This window comes from Miniopterus natalensis, chromosome 4 (assembly GCF_054644295.1).
Source record: "Miniopterus natalensis isolate mMinNat1 chromosome 4, mMinNat1.hap1, whole genome shotgun sequence".
In the NCBI taxonomy this organism is placed as follows: domain Eukaryota; kingdom Metazoa; phylum Chordata; class Mammalia; order Chiroptera; family Miniopteridae; genus Miniopterus; species Miniopterus natalensis.
Window position 1 is genome coordinate 66246214 of NC_142084.1, and position 14548 is coordinate 66260761.

Below are 14548 nucleotides of genomic sequence, written 5' to 3' on the forward strand. Positions count from 1 at the left end.
AAGTTCCCACGAGCTATTGGGTCCATCGCATAAAGGCCGTGGGAATGGACTAGAAAGCTCAGAGCTAGATCCACCCATATGAGGGACTTCATAGGCACCAGAGGTGGCATTTCAAATCAACGGGAAGGAATGGACGAGTCGATTAATGATCTTGACTATCGGATCTTGACGATCCACCGGGAGGCAAATGAAACTATGGGACACCTCATGCCACATGCAGAAGGAACTGCAGGCCAAAGGTGGGAAACATCTCCAAAAGCATGAGAAGGGTGCACAGGAGACTCTACTGACATCCCGAGGAGGACAGATTTCTTAAAACATTGTCAAAGGTACAAACTAGAAAGGAATGGTTAACTGTTTCACCAAATAAAAATAAGTTACAGATCCCAGTCTGTGATGCTTATAGTGCATGCACCTGACCGCGTAATTATCCAGAAGATGCACGCAACGAACCTTGTTAATACATAAGAAAAATGTGAAACCCACCAGGAAAATAAGAAAAGATATGAGGACAGACAAGTCATTCGCATGTTATCAGGTGAGCATACGAGATGCCCTCCACTCCCCTAGGAGTCGGCAATTAAGCCCCTGGCTGTGCCAAGCCCGGGTGATGACTTGGGGCAATGGGAACTGTCAGGAGGGCGACCGGGTGCAACCCAGGGAGGAAACGCAGCACACTGAGCGGCGACCGCGCTGGGCAACGCCCTACGCCGGCGATTGTCAACCTTTTTCATCTCATGGCATATAAACTAATCATTAAAATTCTGTGGCACATGGAAAAATGTGTTATATTTTTTGCCTACCTGCCAAAAGTAGGTATAACTTTGATTCATTCACACCAGATGGCTACTGTCGTGTTGGCTGCTGTCATTTTTTTTACTTGACAATCTAAGGGGAAGGAGGTCAGTGCCCCTGATTAAACAGTCAGGTGTTGGGTGTTTTAAAAATTCTTGTGGTACAGTGGTTGAGAATCGCCGCCCTAGACTCTCCTGCACGGGCACAAGGACACCCGCACAAGGATGCCCACTAGGGCAGGGCTGGTGGCAGCGGGAAACTGGAGACAAGCGCTGCCCCTCAGTGGGGCGCTGCAGGCGTGAAGGATGGTGCATCCGTCCCACAAGTACTATAGAAGTTGGAATAAAGGCTCTGGACTGACACATATTGACACAAACAAATCTCAGAAATTATAGTATTACCAGCAGATGAAATGTTCTTTAGTCCCCACAAATAAAGGTTATGGAAAGTTTTGAAGGAAATTGGAAAGTGCACGTAATGACACATTCATCTCAGAATACACAATTACGTATCCAGGATAACCTCATTTATGTTAAAAATCGTAGAAAAAAGGAAAGGAATTTGCCATAATATGATAAACCCGGTAATGGAATTATAGATAACATCCCCTGCTTGCTTTATACTTTTTTATACTCACTGGATTTTCTAAAAATACACAGTTATAACTTCTACAGTTAGAAAGCTTTTTGTAAGCCACAAAATAGGCACAAATGAAATGAAGAAAAAGACTCCGCAACCCAGAGCAGGGGGTGCAGAGAGCGGGCCTGCTACGGCCGGGTGCGAGGGCACCGGCAGAGCGGCTGGTGGGCGGCAAGGACTCCGGCGCAACACTGCGGCAGCGTCACCGCCAACCCGTCGAGCCCTTTCCCCGCCAGAGTCCACAAGGGTCACCTCTACGCACCATGGAAAGGCTTTAAGAGTTTTCCTGCTTTTTCTGGCTTTCCTGGTTCATACTCCTGGTTCCATTCTTCATTGACCTGAATGCTTGCTTCAGACGGTCTTCTCTGATTTAAAACCAAACGTTTCACTTCATCTAGAATGCAGGATAAAAAAGAATCATTGATTCGATAGCCAGAAATACTCACTGAATACCTACCATGTGACAGTGACTGTCCTGGTGTTGGAGATGGAGCAATGGATAAGAGGCAGGGCTCCTGACCTCCCGGAGCTGTCGCCTGGGGGCCTTCTTCAAAACACCAGGAAACTCAAACCTCCACTGGCAATGGCTTCTTCCAAATAAGACCACTAAGTACTTGACATAGATTATTCCATTTCATCATTACAGTGCACAGGCCTGTCCCACAACAGGGAAAGATCAGGCCCCAAACGCCAATGCTGAGCATAAAAACCCTAGACATAAATGAAAGATTAAACGCCGGAAGCCCTAAGCACCTGATGTGAAAAGGGCTCCCTGGGAAGTGAGGCTGCAAAGCCTGAGAAAGGCCAATTTTCAAGTCATGGAAAACTAGTTCTGATTGTGGCACTGCCATTTGCTTCAAGCAAGTGACAGTCTCAGAGGCTTACTATCAAATGAGAATGATGGTATTTCCCTGCAAGCCCCTGACAGCAGCGATAATACCGTATTCCACATGTCCTCAGAGGCACATTGCTTTTACCTTTCAATATCTCTAAAAATGGGAATGCACCTTTACAATGAATGCCATGGCATAGTTTATTATTTTTTCTAAATTCTCTATGGACAACACACTCTCTCCTTTTTGCCTGTGCCTGGGCAGGGGTGGGGGGACCACTCTCACTGTCCTGCTCCAGGCATATGACCAGAGATAGTAGGTACATGCCCAAGGTCACCAGCTAGTTCAGGATGGAAACAGGATGGAATTTAGCTGTCTGACTTCAAAACCCGAGTCTTTCTACTCTTTCCAGCACCCTCCTTTGAGGGGAGTTAAAAAGGAGATTTTTCTGGGTTTGATATGGTAGTGACATAGTAAGAGTCTAGAGTGTCTACGTGAAAATGCTAATATGGTGTCTTGGGGTAGTGGGATTTTTTAAAAAAGTTTTCTCTTGTTTCTTGGTATCCTCTAAATTTTTTCAGTGAACACACAATACTCATTCAAGGAGACAGGCTTGGGGTGGGTGCCTATGTTGGCACCACCCAGAGATAGGAAGTCCCCAAAGGTGGCAGAGGTGAAGGTGGTGGCTAATGTGCCTGCACACAGACACGGGCGGCACTTCCTAACACCCGAGCATGTTCTGGAGGGATGACTTTCCACTGACACAGAAACCAGTGTGAGCCCAGGAAATGAGGGGAAGGGGGGCGCCAGTTCTTCTCCTGTTACTGATGAGAAGCCACAACCCTTAGAAACGTTTCAAATAAAACATGGATTCCTGACTTACCCAAAGATTCTGTATCTTCTGAACATCCAGCATTCTTTAATCGAAAATACCTGACTTTTTTTGAAACCTTGTCTGTAGTGTCCCAGAGCATCAAGGTTATTTTGTAAAAATTTATTTTCTTTAGTAATTCCTTTGTCACGTTGATGTCAAAATTTTGGGTCCATGACACCCAGACTTTGTCCCCTTCGTGCCATGGCTTCACGGTCTGTGCAGAAAAATAGCAAGAGACTTTCAGTGTGGGGGGTTCAGAGGCTCAGCCATCTGGCAGTACCCACCACTGCCAGCCTTGCCCTATTGGCAGTGAAGCCGGGTCCCGCTCTCCACCTGTTTGGCTTTTGTATCTGGCTCTCTCCCAGGTTCCAAGTCACATCCAGAAATGAGTGTCATGAACTGGGGCCTGTCACACTTCTGGGTTCCTTGGGGAAAAAATTAAGTTAAAGCAATTACCTGCAAATAGTGTCCTGTACAGTGATTCCAATCCCAGCTGGGCCACAGGCAGGAGTGTGTGTGTGTGTGTATGTGTGTGTGTGTGTGTGTGTGTGTGTGCAGGCAGGCAGGTGTGCACACACATGTACTCACACGCACACAAAAAAAGAAAATTGCGGGAGCTACAAAAACTTGAAACAACAAAGAAATTATTAGGTAAAAATATCTAAGTAAAAAATCATTTAATTGGTATTATTAGGTCAATGCAGATTCTCATTGGGTAGGTCTGGGGTGGGCCCCAAGATTCTGCATTTCTAGCAAGTTCAAGGGGAAGTGAGGAAGTGAGTACACTCTATGTAGTATTAGGCTGTATGTTATATGTGAGGCTACACACACACACACACACACACACACACACACACACACACACACACACACCTTTACTCCTGAATCCAGTAACACTTTGACCACCGCCGGAAACACCACCAGGTCAACTTTTTCAGGCTCTTTGTCATCTGGCAGGAGGAAATACTCAATGTGGTAGGTGTGGTGACCCTTTGCAGCAGGTTTGTCCATTTTAGGGTGTTTCTTGTGTTTTTCGACCACCCTGACGCATTTTCCTTTTGGACCTAGAAGATACAGATTTAATGAGTCTTGCTTTAACCTCGCACGGGAAGCAGACCTGTTTCCGCAGCTCCCGGGAAGCAGGAGCCAGAGGCCGTGGGAGGCTGGTGCGGCCACGCTGCTGGCCTGGCTTGGGGGCTAAGATGCGGGCCCAGCCCTCCTAGCCGGCAGGGGAGCAGGCAACTCTGGGCTAGGACCAGACGCGAGGGTGCACAGTTTCAGTGCGTGACTCTGACAGTGTCTTCTCATATTTTTTCACCTTAGGCACTTCCTGTGCTTCGCCCTTGCCTCGGCAGTAAGAAGTATGTAAGAAAAAAATCCCAGCACCCTATGATTTGTGCAACGTGGGCAGGATAAATAAGGTTCTGAAGAACAACAGAGGAGGCGGGGGAAACTCTGCCTCGGGTGCACGGGGGGAGCCCCTTAAGGAACCTCAGCAGAGTCTCATAGAAGGAAAGCTGGCAGGCATTCCCGGTAGAGGGCACAGCCCAGCAGGACCTCCTGAGTGGAGCTGCACAATGTGGGGTGCCTGCGGAAAGGACGCAGAAAGTAGGATGGGCTTCAGCCAGAGACCAGGGCATCCACTGCCTGCCCTTGACCTGAAACTGAACCCTCCAGGCTGGGGCTTTGCACACCAGAAGAAGATTCTTCAGAAGCTCCATAAATACTTAATCCAATTTCCATTCTATAAAAATATGATGACTATATTCAAAGCCGTAGTTTTAATATGTCAAGTTTTTAACACCCAAGAGACTGCTTCTGTATTAATTTTGTGCCACCAGGAGAGTTAGCTTTTGTGCAGAGCTTGGAATAAAGCTTCTCCAGCCAGTCTTGGTAGGCATCAGACTTTCTTGTGAAGGCGCAACTAAGCAGAAAGTACGCTGCACTTCACGGGTCTGTGCTCTGACTCACGGTGGGCCGGCAAGCGGACACACAGAGCCTGCCGGCAAGAGGAAACAACTGCTAGAAACCCTTTGGTGGGCAATTTGACAATATCTATAAAAAAATGTAAATGCGTACAGTAAGTCCTCAATATCATTGATAGGTTCTGGATTTCAAATGAAACTGCATATAATGGATCTGATTTTATCATAGGCTGATTGATATAAACAATAATTAAGTTTTTACAGCATCTCATCAATGTTAGAATGAAATGATGTTGAACAAAACAACATTATTCAAGGACCTGCTATACCTTAAACCCAGCTATTCCACTTTTTGAAATTCAGGCTACGGAAGTGCCTGCACACAGGCTACGGAACAGAAATGTGCACACAAGGAGGGCTACTGCAGGACTGTAACAGAAACGATTTGGAAACTTAAATATCCATCAATAAGGGGAAGGATAAGTTAGACAAATACTATATAGGTGTTCCAAACAAAACATCAGCAAAGTAAAAACAAATATGCTCATTTCCTTTAACACATCTAAGATATTGTCAAATTTTTAAAAAGCAAGTTTTAGAATAGAATGTGTAGGATTTCATTTCTCTTAAAAAACAATTTGCATAAATAAACAAATCCATAAATACTCAGATATTGAAGGAAAAAACATTGAACCTAGAATTTTATATCCAGCCAAAGACATGTCCTTCAATGTCTTCAAAGGTATTGGCATGATAAAAAGACTCAAAAAAACAAGATAAATGAACAAACAAAACAGAAATAGCCCTAGCTGGTGTGGCTCAGTGGTTAGAGCATCGGCCCTCGGACTGAACGGTCCCAGGTTCGATTCTGGCCAAGGGCATGTACCTTGGTTGCAGGCTCGCCCAGTGTGTGGGAGGCAACCAATCAATGTTTCTCTCTCTCTCTCTCTCTCCTTCACTCTCTCTGAAAAACAATGAAAAAAATATCCCCAGGGGAGGATAAATAAATAAAATAAAACTGGTTGCAAGGCTTGAAATTAAAAAACAACAAAAAACAGAAATAAACTCTTAGATACAGAAAACAAATTGATGGGCACCAGATGGGTGGGTGAAAAAAGTAAAGGGAATTAAGAGTACAAATTGCCAATTATAAAAACAGTCATGGGATGTAAAGCATAGGGAATATAGTCACTAACATTGTAATAACTATGTATGGTGTCAGATGGGCGCTAGGCTTACAGTGGTGATCACTTTGTGAGGTATATTACATGTCTAATCACTATGTTCTACGCTTGAAACTAATGTAGTATTGTATGTCAAGAGTAATTGAAAAAAATTTAATTAATAAAAAAGACCCTCAGACATACAAGGCCTCATAAACTTTGGCTGCACAGAGATCTCCTTTGTAAATGCCTTTCAAAGAAGCACCAAAATAAGACAAACAAACCTAGGAAATGCTGCAGGAGATGTGAGGGCTACGGCGATCAAGTAAACACCGGTTTTCTTTTAGTTGGTATTTGCCAGAAGTCTTTTTCTAAGCTCTTTAGACCCAAGATAAAAAGCATCATTACAAACAGAGGAGGTTACCACATTAGGGCAAAAAGTTCAACTCACTAACAAGATTGATCAGTTCTAAACATGGTATACACCTAAGCAAATAGCCTCCAAAAATCTGAAGCAACAGTTGGCAGCTACAAGGAGAAGCTGAAATTAATCATGGGAGGGGGGCAGGTGTAGTTTAAGTAGACAAAAAAGGTATATAAAAGTGGAGTACTTTTTTCTGTCCTTAATCTTGGGGTTCAACAATATGACTTGTTTTGGCCAACAAAATGTTAGCAGGTGGGAGGTGCCAAAAGACATGAGTGCTTAGGTGACTGGGCTTGCCTGCTGCTGTGTCTCTGCTTTTCCATAATATGAATGTGTCTGGATTAGCCCACATGCCCAGAAGGAGGGTGACAGACACATGGAGCAGAGCTGAGCCACTGTAGGGAGCCCAGGCTGGAGCAGCTGGCCAGCTCACCCAGGAGGACAAGGGATTCCTGTGTGAAGCCAATGAACTGGGGAGCTTGTTTGGGTTTGTTACACAGTGCTGTCGCAACTAGTAGCTAATCAATATACCTTTATGCTCAGAGATTCAATACACCTGAGAATCTGTATTTTAAATGAGGAAAATAAGTGATGCACAATTAGCTTATGGGAACAAAGGCCTTAATCTCTCTGTCATTTCTTCATCTGCTAAAGGCAGAAATAACTCTTACTTTTTAGGGTTATTGAGAGGATTAAGTATGTGAAGGCCACACAACCAATTACTTGCCTGGCCAACAGTGGGCCCCCTAAAATTGCAGTTTCTTTCCTGATCTTTGCTCCTGGAATCCACCACCCTACTTGGGAAAGCGGTGGAGGGAGTATTTGTGTCCTAAACTCCTGGCTGAAGGTCATTAGTCCATCCCCTTTTTGTGGAATTCTGCTCTAGCACTTACAGATATTCACTGGGAAGGCCAGTGAGATGATGAATTTGCAGGGGACCACCTGGGGCACTTCGGAGCTGAAAGTGCTGGCACGCCCATCTGGGGACCTGCTACTGCTGTACTGCTGGTCAGACTCTGACTCCTGGGCCTTGGCACTCAGGCACTCCTCCACTTGGCACTCGCTCATGGACTGGCAAAAGTTGCTCAAGGCACCCATGGGCTCCATGCTCTCCACGTCTTCATCCTCCCAGTCCCAGGCATGCAGCGACATGCTGCAGAGCTCCCCTCCTCGCCCAGCACTCCTGGCTGGAAGAAAAGAAAGGTGCTTCTGTCATCACCCTCTGCCCCCAGGAGGCCAGCCTGGCCTCTTTCAGGGAACAAACACCGTTCTCCCTCCTCCCTTCCCTTGTCCTGTCTGAATTGCATGGCCAAGGCCTCAGACACTGCCTGGCGTACAGCAGGCACTCTCACTAAAGTTAGACAACGAGTGGAGGAACCGCAGAGAATGGTCCTGGCGGTAATTCTGATGCTAAGCAGCACCAGTTTCTCCAACTCTGCCCTGGCCCAGCGCCAGCTGCGTTAATTTGGCGGTTCTGGAATGCCTACATCAGGGGAGCAGACCCCCCGCCCCCACCCCCCGGCTTTCCACTCAGGGAGGCCTGGGGAGCGCCGCAAGCCAGGCTAAAGGACAGCCCGTGCAAATGCCCGGCAGGCAAAGGAGGGCGAGGACCCTCAGGCGAGACACAAACGGGCTTTGAGCGCGGGGATCCGGGCAGACGCAGCTGACCCCGGCTAACGCTCAGCAGAGGGTGCAGCGTGGGGCCGCGGTGGAGGCGGGTGGGAAACACAGGCTCCTCCAGGCGCCCACGGTACCTGCGGGCGGACGCGGGACGGCAGCCGGCTCGTCCGGGTTCCAGGCTGGGGCGTGTCAGCTCCCACGGCCACTGCGCAGCCGCCGGGGAGGAGGCCGGCGGCGCGGGCCGGTCCGTTGCGTTTGACAGTTGCTAAGAGACGAGTGGCTACGCCGGGGGGCGGGCGGGCTCCCCCGGGGGCGGGGCTTCCTGCCTCAGCCTCTGGTCTCCTGAACAAAACCCGGCAAAGGGCGAATCCAGATTCGGACACCAGCAGCCTTAGGAACCTCTGTTGCTACCCCATCTCCGGTGCCAGTGCCCTTCTTTCTCTGCTTCAGCTCTGACCCCCCCCGCCCCCATTGTGGGCCTCTCCCACCTTCCTCATGGATGCTCTTCTCACCCCACTTGAGCTCCAGCACCCCGACGCAGGCCACCCTCTGTGTGAATGCCTTTCTCATACTGACGCCAGATAAAATACAGGATGTTCAATTAAATTTGAATTTCAGATAAACTACAAATAATCCAGGCAGGATTCTCAAATCAAATTTTTAAGTACATTTGTACTTAAAAATTATTGTTTACCTGAAATTCAAATATGACTGGGTGTCATGTATTTTGTTTTGTTTTTCTTAGTCACTGAGCCATGCCTACCATATTGATCCCTATGGAATCCTAAGTGGTTCAAAGAACCCCAAATGGCAGGGCAGGGACTCCTGGTTGTGCACACCAGAGACTTTACCCAGTTTTGGAGTCCATTGACTCCCCGAACACTTGTTTCCTTTCACCAGCTAGGTGTTTCCGGAGGCTGATGCCTTGAGCGAGAGAGCAGGGAGAGTCCCTGAGTTAAAGAACTCTTGGCAGCTGCTGGGAAGTTTCTGCAGTCCCTGCCATGGGATCAGTCTGCTATGAGCTGCTGGGAACACAGCCCAGACCCTCTGGGACTTACCAAGGTCCACTTATCCTGGCTGACTTACCAAAACTGTGACCAAAACCCAAGTTCAGCTGTTTGCAGCCTCGAAAACCAAATTCATGAGACAGATGTTGATGAAAAAGGAAAGTGGTTTATTCAAGTGCTGGACAACTGAGACGATGGGGGGCTCTTGTCACAAAGCCCATCTCAACATCTCAGTGCAGGCACGGGTTTTTATAAGGAGGGAGACGGAAAGCAGTACAAAGAAATCAAGAGGAAAGGTTTGAAAAGTTCTCTACATGCAGTCCAGTCCAGTCCATTCCAATAAGGACCTTGAAACTGGTCAAGTGGTGGTCTGGTGTGTGTCATCCTGGTTCTACAGTTGAAGTTCAGCAAATCTCCTGGAACTGGGATAACTGAAGGCCAGAGTCTGTATCTTCTGAAGTTAGTTCCTAGGACTTTTTTTGTTAATTCTCACCCAAGGATATTTTTTCTATTGATTTTTAGAGAGAGTGGAAAGGAGGTACAGAGAGGGAAGAGGGAGAGAAAAAGAGAGAGAGAGAGAGAGAGAGAAACATCGATTTGAGAGAGACAAATGAATTGGTTGTCTCCCACACATGCTCCAATTGGGGTGGGGATCAAATCTGCAACCCAAGTATGTGCCTTGAAAAAGGAAAGTGGTTTATTCAAGTGTCAGACAACTGAGAAGATGGGGGGCTCTAGGTGTGCCCAGTAGACACCTGAGGGCTTTTAGCACTGGGCAGCTTCTGCTGTAAAATGAGCAATAGCTCCCCCTCCTTTCCTTAGAAAACTCTCTTAAAGCCAATGACGAAAGGAGCTTACAAAAATCTTGGTGATGTCCTACAAAGCCAGAAACAAAGTTTGTTTTTTAAAGATAATTCCTACCATTACTCTCTGCTTAGGTGCCATATAATTGAGGAAAACTCATTTTAACGATGTAGATAAAAATCAGAACTTACCAATAAATCGCCCCTGGGTTGTGCTTATTTGTATCCAACCCCTCTAGACCTTAATATTTTTACTACCAATATGGAGAACATGGGTGCAAATGCCAGAGTTCTCAGGAGCAAGAGTGGCCTCTGGCATGGAGAAGAGGCACAGGTGAGGAATGTCCCAATAAGATAGTTTTCAGTTTTCCTTATTGAACTTTTTGCATAGGCTTAGGAATAGACTCGTAATGAGGGAAGAAGTCAAATTCATTTCCTCTTATGGTAACTAGGCAACCATATCATGTACTTTACAAATTATGTATTTGAAGAAATGATACCATGGAATGAATCAAAATTAAAATATTGGAAAAGATACAGAAAGTAAATGGGTCTCTTCTGAGAAATGAAAACCCCAAGCAAAGGTATAAGATCTGAATTTGTACTGGTCACATGGTATGAAATTATGAAGCCTAGATATTAGTATAAAAATGGGTCTTAAATGGGATGGAATTCCCAAGAGCTGTGACAGAAGCAAATGTAAAATCTCTCTTGGGTACACTTTTATGAGTCAAGGCGCATGGAACATCTAAGAAACCAATGCACCTTGCTAAAACTGTGCTCACAATTAAAAATTATAGACTGCACAAGAAAACGATCCACTGTGAGATAGAGTCAGGACACAATAAATTGGAAAATTAGCACCCCAAGAACTTGAGATGATAGAGACTAAAATAATCAAGAGACCATAAAATAAGAAAACACAGAAGGAATAGGTTGCTTAGTAAAAGAAAGAGGTGTTAGAGTGTGACATAAATAGACATAGTCCTACAACTCACTAATTTATAATGGATTCAAACTGAAACAAAAAAATCCAGGTAAGTTTCAAATTTTTTGATTGTTATTACTTTGGAATGAATTACCTGTAGGGATTATGGAAACTGAATTATGTGATCTTCATAAGATTATATTTAAAACCACCTGATGGATTTCTTTTAGATCATAAATGCATAAACTTTTTGTTGATTTTTGAGCTGCTATATGAATAAATTTTTCCATCAAAATGTTTTTCTAGTTTTTAACTTTTTTCTTAATTATGAAAAGAATACCTCTTTATTATTTGAGACAAATTCTGAAATACAAAGAAGAAAAAAATATCAATAGTCTCACTACTGTGAAAGATGATTAACATTTTAGTATATTCCCTTCCAGTTCTTGCTGTACAATGTGTTTTTTTGGAGGTGAACTTATACTGCAATACAATGTAGTATACCCTTTATTTTATAAATTTAACATTTTGTCATAATTATTTCCTCATAACATTAAAACTTGTTATAGATAAAATTTAACTCATTACATAATATTCCTCATGGATATACCATTTATTTCATATTGCATATTGAGATTGCTTTAATTTTTTACTCATAACTATGTAGTAAATATTTCTGCATAAATTTTTATAGGGTTGGTTATGTCCTTAGGCTATATCTAGGATTTTTATTTTTAGTTTTTTTAATTAAATTTATTGAGGTGGTGTTGGTTAATAGGATCATATAGGTTTCAAGTGTACATTTCTGTGATACATGATCTGTATATTGCATTGTGTGCCCACCACCCAAAGTCAAATCATTTTTTGTCACCATATATTTGGCCCCCTTTACCCTTTACTACCCCCAACCCTTTCCCTCTGGTAACCACCATAATGTTGTCTGTGTCTGCTTTCTTGTATACTAACAACAAAACTTCAGAAAAAGAGATGGAAAAGAAGTTCCTTTTGCAATTGCAACCAAAAGAATAAAATACCTAGGAATAAACTTAACAAAGGATATGAAAGGCTTATACTGAAAACTACAAAGCATTACTAAAAGAGATTGAAAAAGACACAATGAAATGGAAAGATAATTCATGTTCATGGACTAGAAGAATCAATACAGCTAAAATGGCCATAGTACCCAAAGCAATATACAGAGTTAATGCAATCCCCATCAAAATCCCAATGTCATTTTTTAAAGAAACAGAACAAAATATCATCAGATTTGCAAGGAGCCATGAAAGACCCTGAATAGCCAAAGCAACCCTGAGAAAAAGAATGAAGCAGGAGGTATCACCCTACATGACTTCAAGTTATACTACAGAGCTACTATAATCAAAACAGCATGGCATTGGCAGAAAAACAGACACACAGAATTGAGAGCCCAGAAATAAAACCACAGGTATATGGGCAGATAATTTTCATTAAAGGAGCCAGAAACACTCAATGGAGAAAAGAAAGCCTCTTCAATAAACGATGCTGGGAAACTTAGCACATACAAAAGAATAAAACATGGGTGGACCTGAAGAGTATTATGCTAAGTGAAATAAGCCAGTCAGAGAAAGACAAATACCATATGATCTCACTCATATGTGGAATCTAATGAACAAAATAAACTGATGAACAAAATAGAAACAGAGGCATGGATACATGGAACAGACTGACAGTTGTCAGAGGGGAGCAGGGAGGGGGGACTGGACAAAAGAAGGTGAAGGGATTAGCCAAAGAACACATATGCATAACCCATTGACACAGATTAGAGTGCGGTGATGGCCAGAGGGAAGGGGGGATGGGTGGAGGGGGGCAAGGGGGTGGGGAATGGGGACATCTATAAAAGCGTCAGTGATAAAAAGAAAAAAAAAAGTTATCATTTAATCCTTGTTAAGTGTATAATTCAGTGGCACTAAATATATTTAAAATTCTGTGCAACCATCACCACTATCCATTTCCAGAACTTTTTCATCATGCTATTATTTTTCTTATTGTAGTGTCATTTTTAAAATGAAAAAAAAAAAAAAAGATTTTATATGTACCCATCTAGTTACTCTTTCTAGTGATCTTCGTTCTCTCAAGTAGTATCAGATTTCTTTTGGTACCATCATTCTTCTGTGGGAGGGACTTCTTTTCACATTTTTTGTAGTGCAGCTTTGCAGGGGGTGAGTATTTTCAGGTTTTATAGAACAGAAAAGTCTGTTTCATGAAAAGATTTCGATGTTGACAGTATTTTTCTTTCAGCCCTTTATAGGTGTTGCTCCACTGTCATCTTTTTGGTTAATATTTTAAAAAGTATTTTTTGTCACCAACCACACTACATCCCCCATTTCCTCCTCCCCCACCCTGCTTTGGGGACTCCAATTATATGTATATTATGCTGCTCAAAGTTGTCCCATAGCTCACTGATGCTCTGTTATTTTTTGTCTTCTTCCTTATTTTGTGTAGTTTATATTGTTACGTATTTAAATTCACTAATCTTTTCTATGATATTTAGTCTTCTGTTAATCCCACTCAGTGTTTTCATCAGAGTTCTTTCATCTCTGGAAGTTTGACTCATGTCTTTTTATTTCTTTCATCTCACCTTAGCATGCCCATACTTTCTTATATGGTTATAATAACTCTTTTAATGTCCCTGTCTACTATCATTTCTGGGTCATGTTCAATTGATTTTATTTTTCTTCTCATTATAGATAATATTTTCCTGCTTCTTTATGTGCCTGGTGGTTTTTGCGTGTTTTTTTAAATCCTCAGCGAGGATATTTTTTCCATTGCTTTTCAGAGAGAGTGGAAGGGGGAGAGAGACAAACATCAATGTGAGAGACACACATGGAATGGTTGCCTCCTTCACGTGCTCTGACCGGGGCTGGGAATCAAGCCCGCAACCGAGGTACGTGCCCTTGACCAGAATCAAACCCTGAATCCTTCAGTCCACAGGCTGACTCTCTAACCACTGAGCAAAACCAACTAGGGCAATTGGGTGCCAGACATTGTGAATTTCACATTATTGGTGCTGGTATTTATGTGTGTGTGTGTGTGTGTGTGTGTGTTTAATATGTTCTTAAGTTTTGTTCTAGGTCAGATATTTTCAACTGGTGTGACGCAAAAAATTTTAAAACATGCAATACCTGACTATTTAGTCAGGGGCACTGATCTCTTTTCCTTTAGATTGTCAAATAAAAAAATGGCAACAGCCAACAGACCAATAGCTGTTTGGGGTGCAAGAATCAAAATTATACCTATTATTTTTGTTAGACAGGAAAATCTATTTTGGGGGTGCCGCAGAATTTTTGTAATTAGTGTATGTGTGCCATGAGATGAAAAAGGTTGAAAATTGTTGCTCTGTATTTTAGCTGTAATTCCAGGTTGGTCCTGGGAAGAGGTGAGTGTAACGGCCACCTGCTCTGCTGCCACCTTGGATGTCCACCTCAGAGAACTATTTTTAAAAGAGGGGGGTGTTTCTATGCAAATACAAGGTGTTCCCTTAAAGTCTCAGTGCAATTT

At 43.5% G+C, this 14548-nt stretch overlaps 1 protein-coding gene across 1 annotated transcript in view; it reads right to left on the reverse strand.

The window, feature by feature from the left end:
- Nucleotides 1–7805, reverse strand: part of CFAP92 (cilia and flagella associated protein 92 (putative)) — a 29659-nt gene extending 21854 nt beyond the window's left edge. The window contains exons 1-4 of the mRNA XM_087816159.1: nt 7547–7805; nt 4015–4205; nt 3144–3355; nt 1697–1827 (exon numbers count right to left, since the gene is read on the reverse strand). Coding sequence (XP_087672285.1) covers nt 1697–1827; nt 3144–3355; nt 4015–4205; nt 7547–7805 — 793 coding nt within the window. The remainder of the gene's footprint in view (nt 1–1696; nt 1828–3143; nt 3356–4014; nt 4206–7546) is intronic.
- Between the last annotated feature and the right edge of the window lie 6743 nt (nt 7806–14548).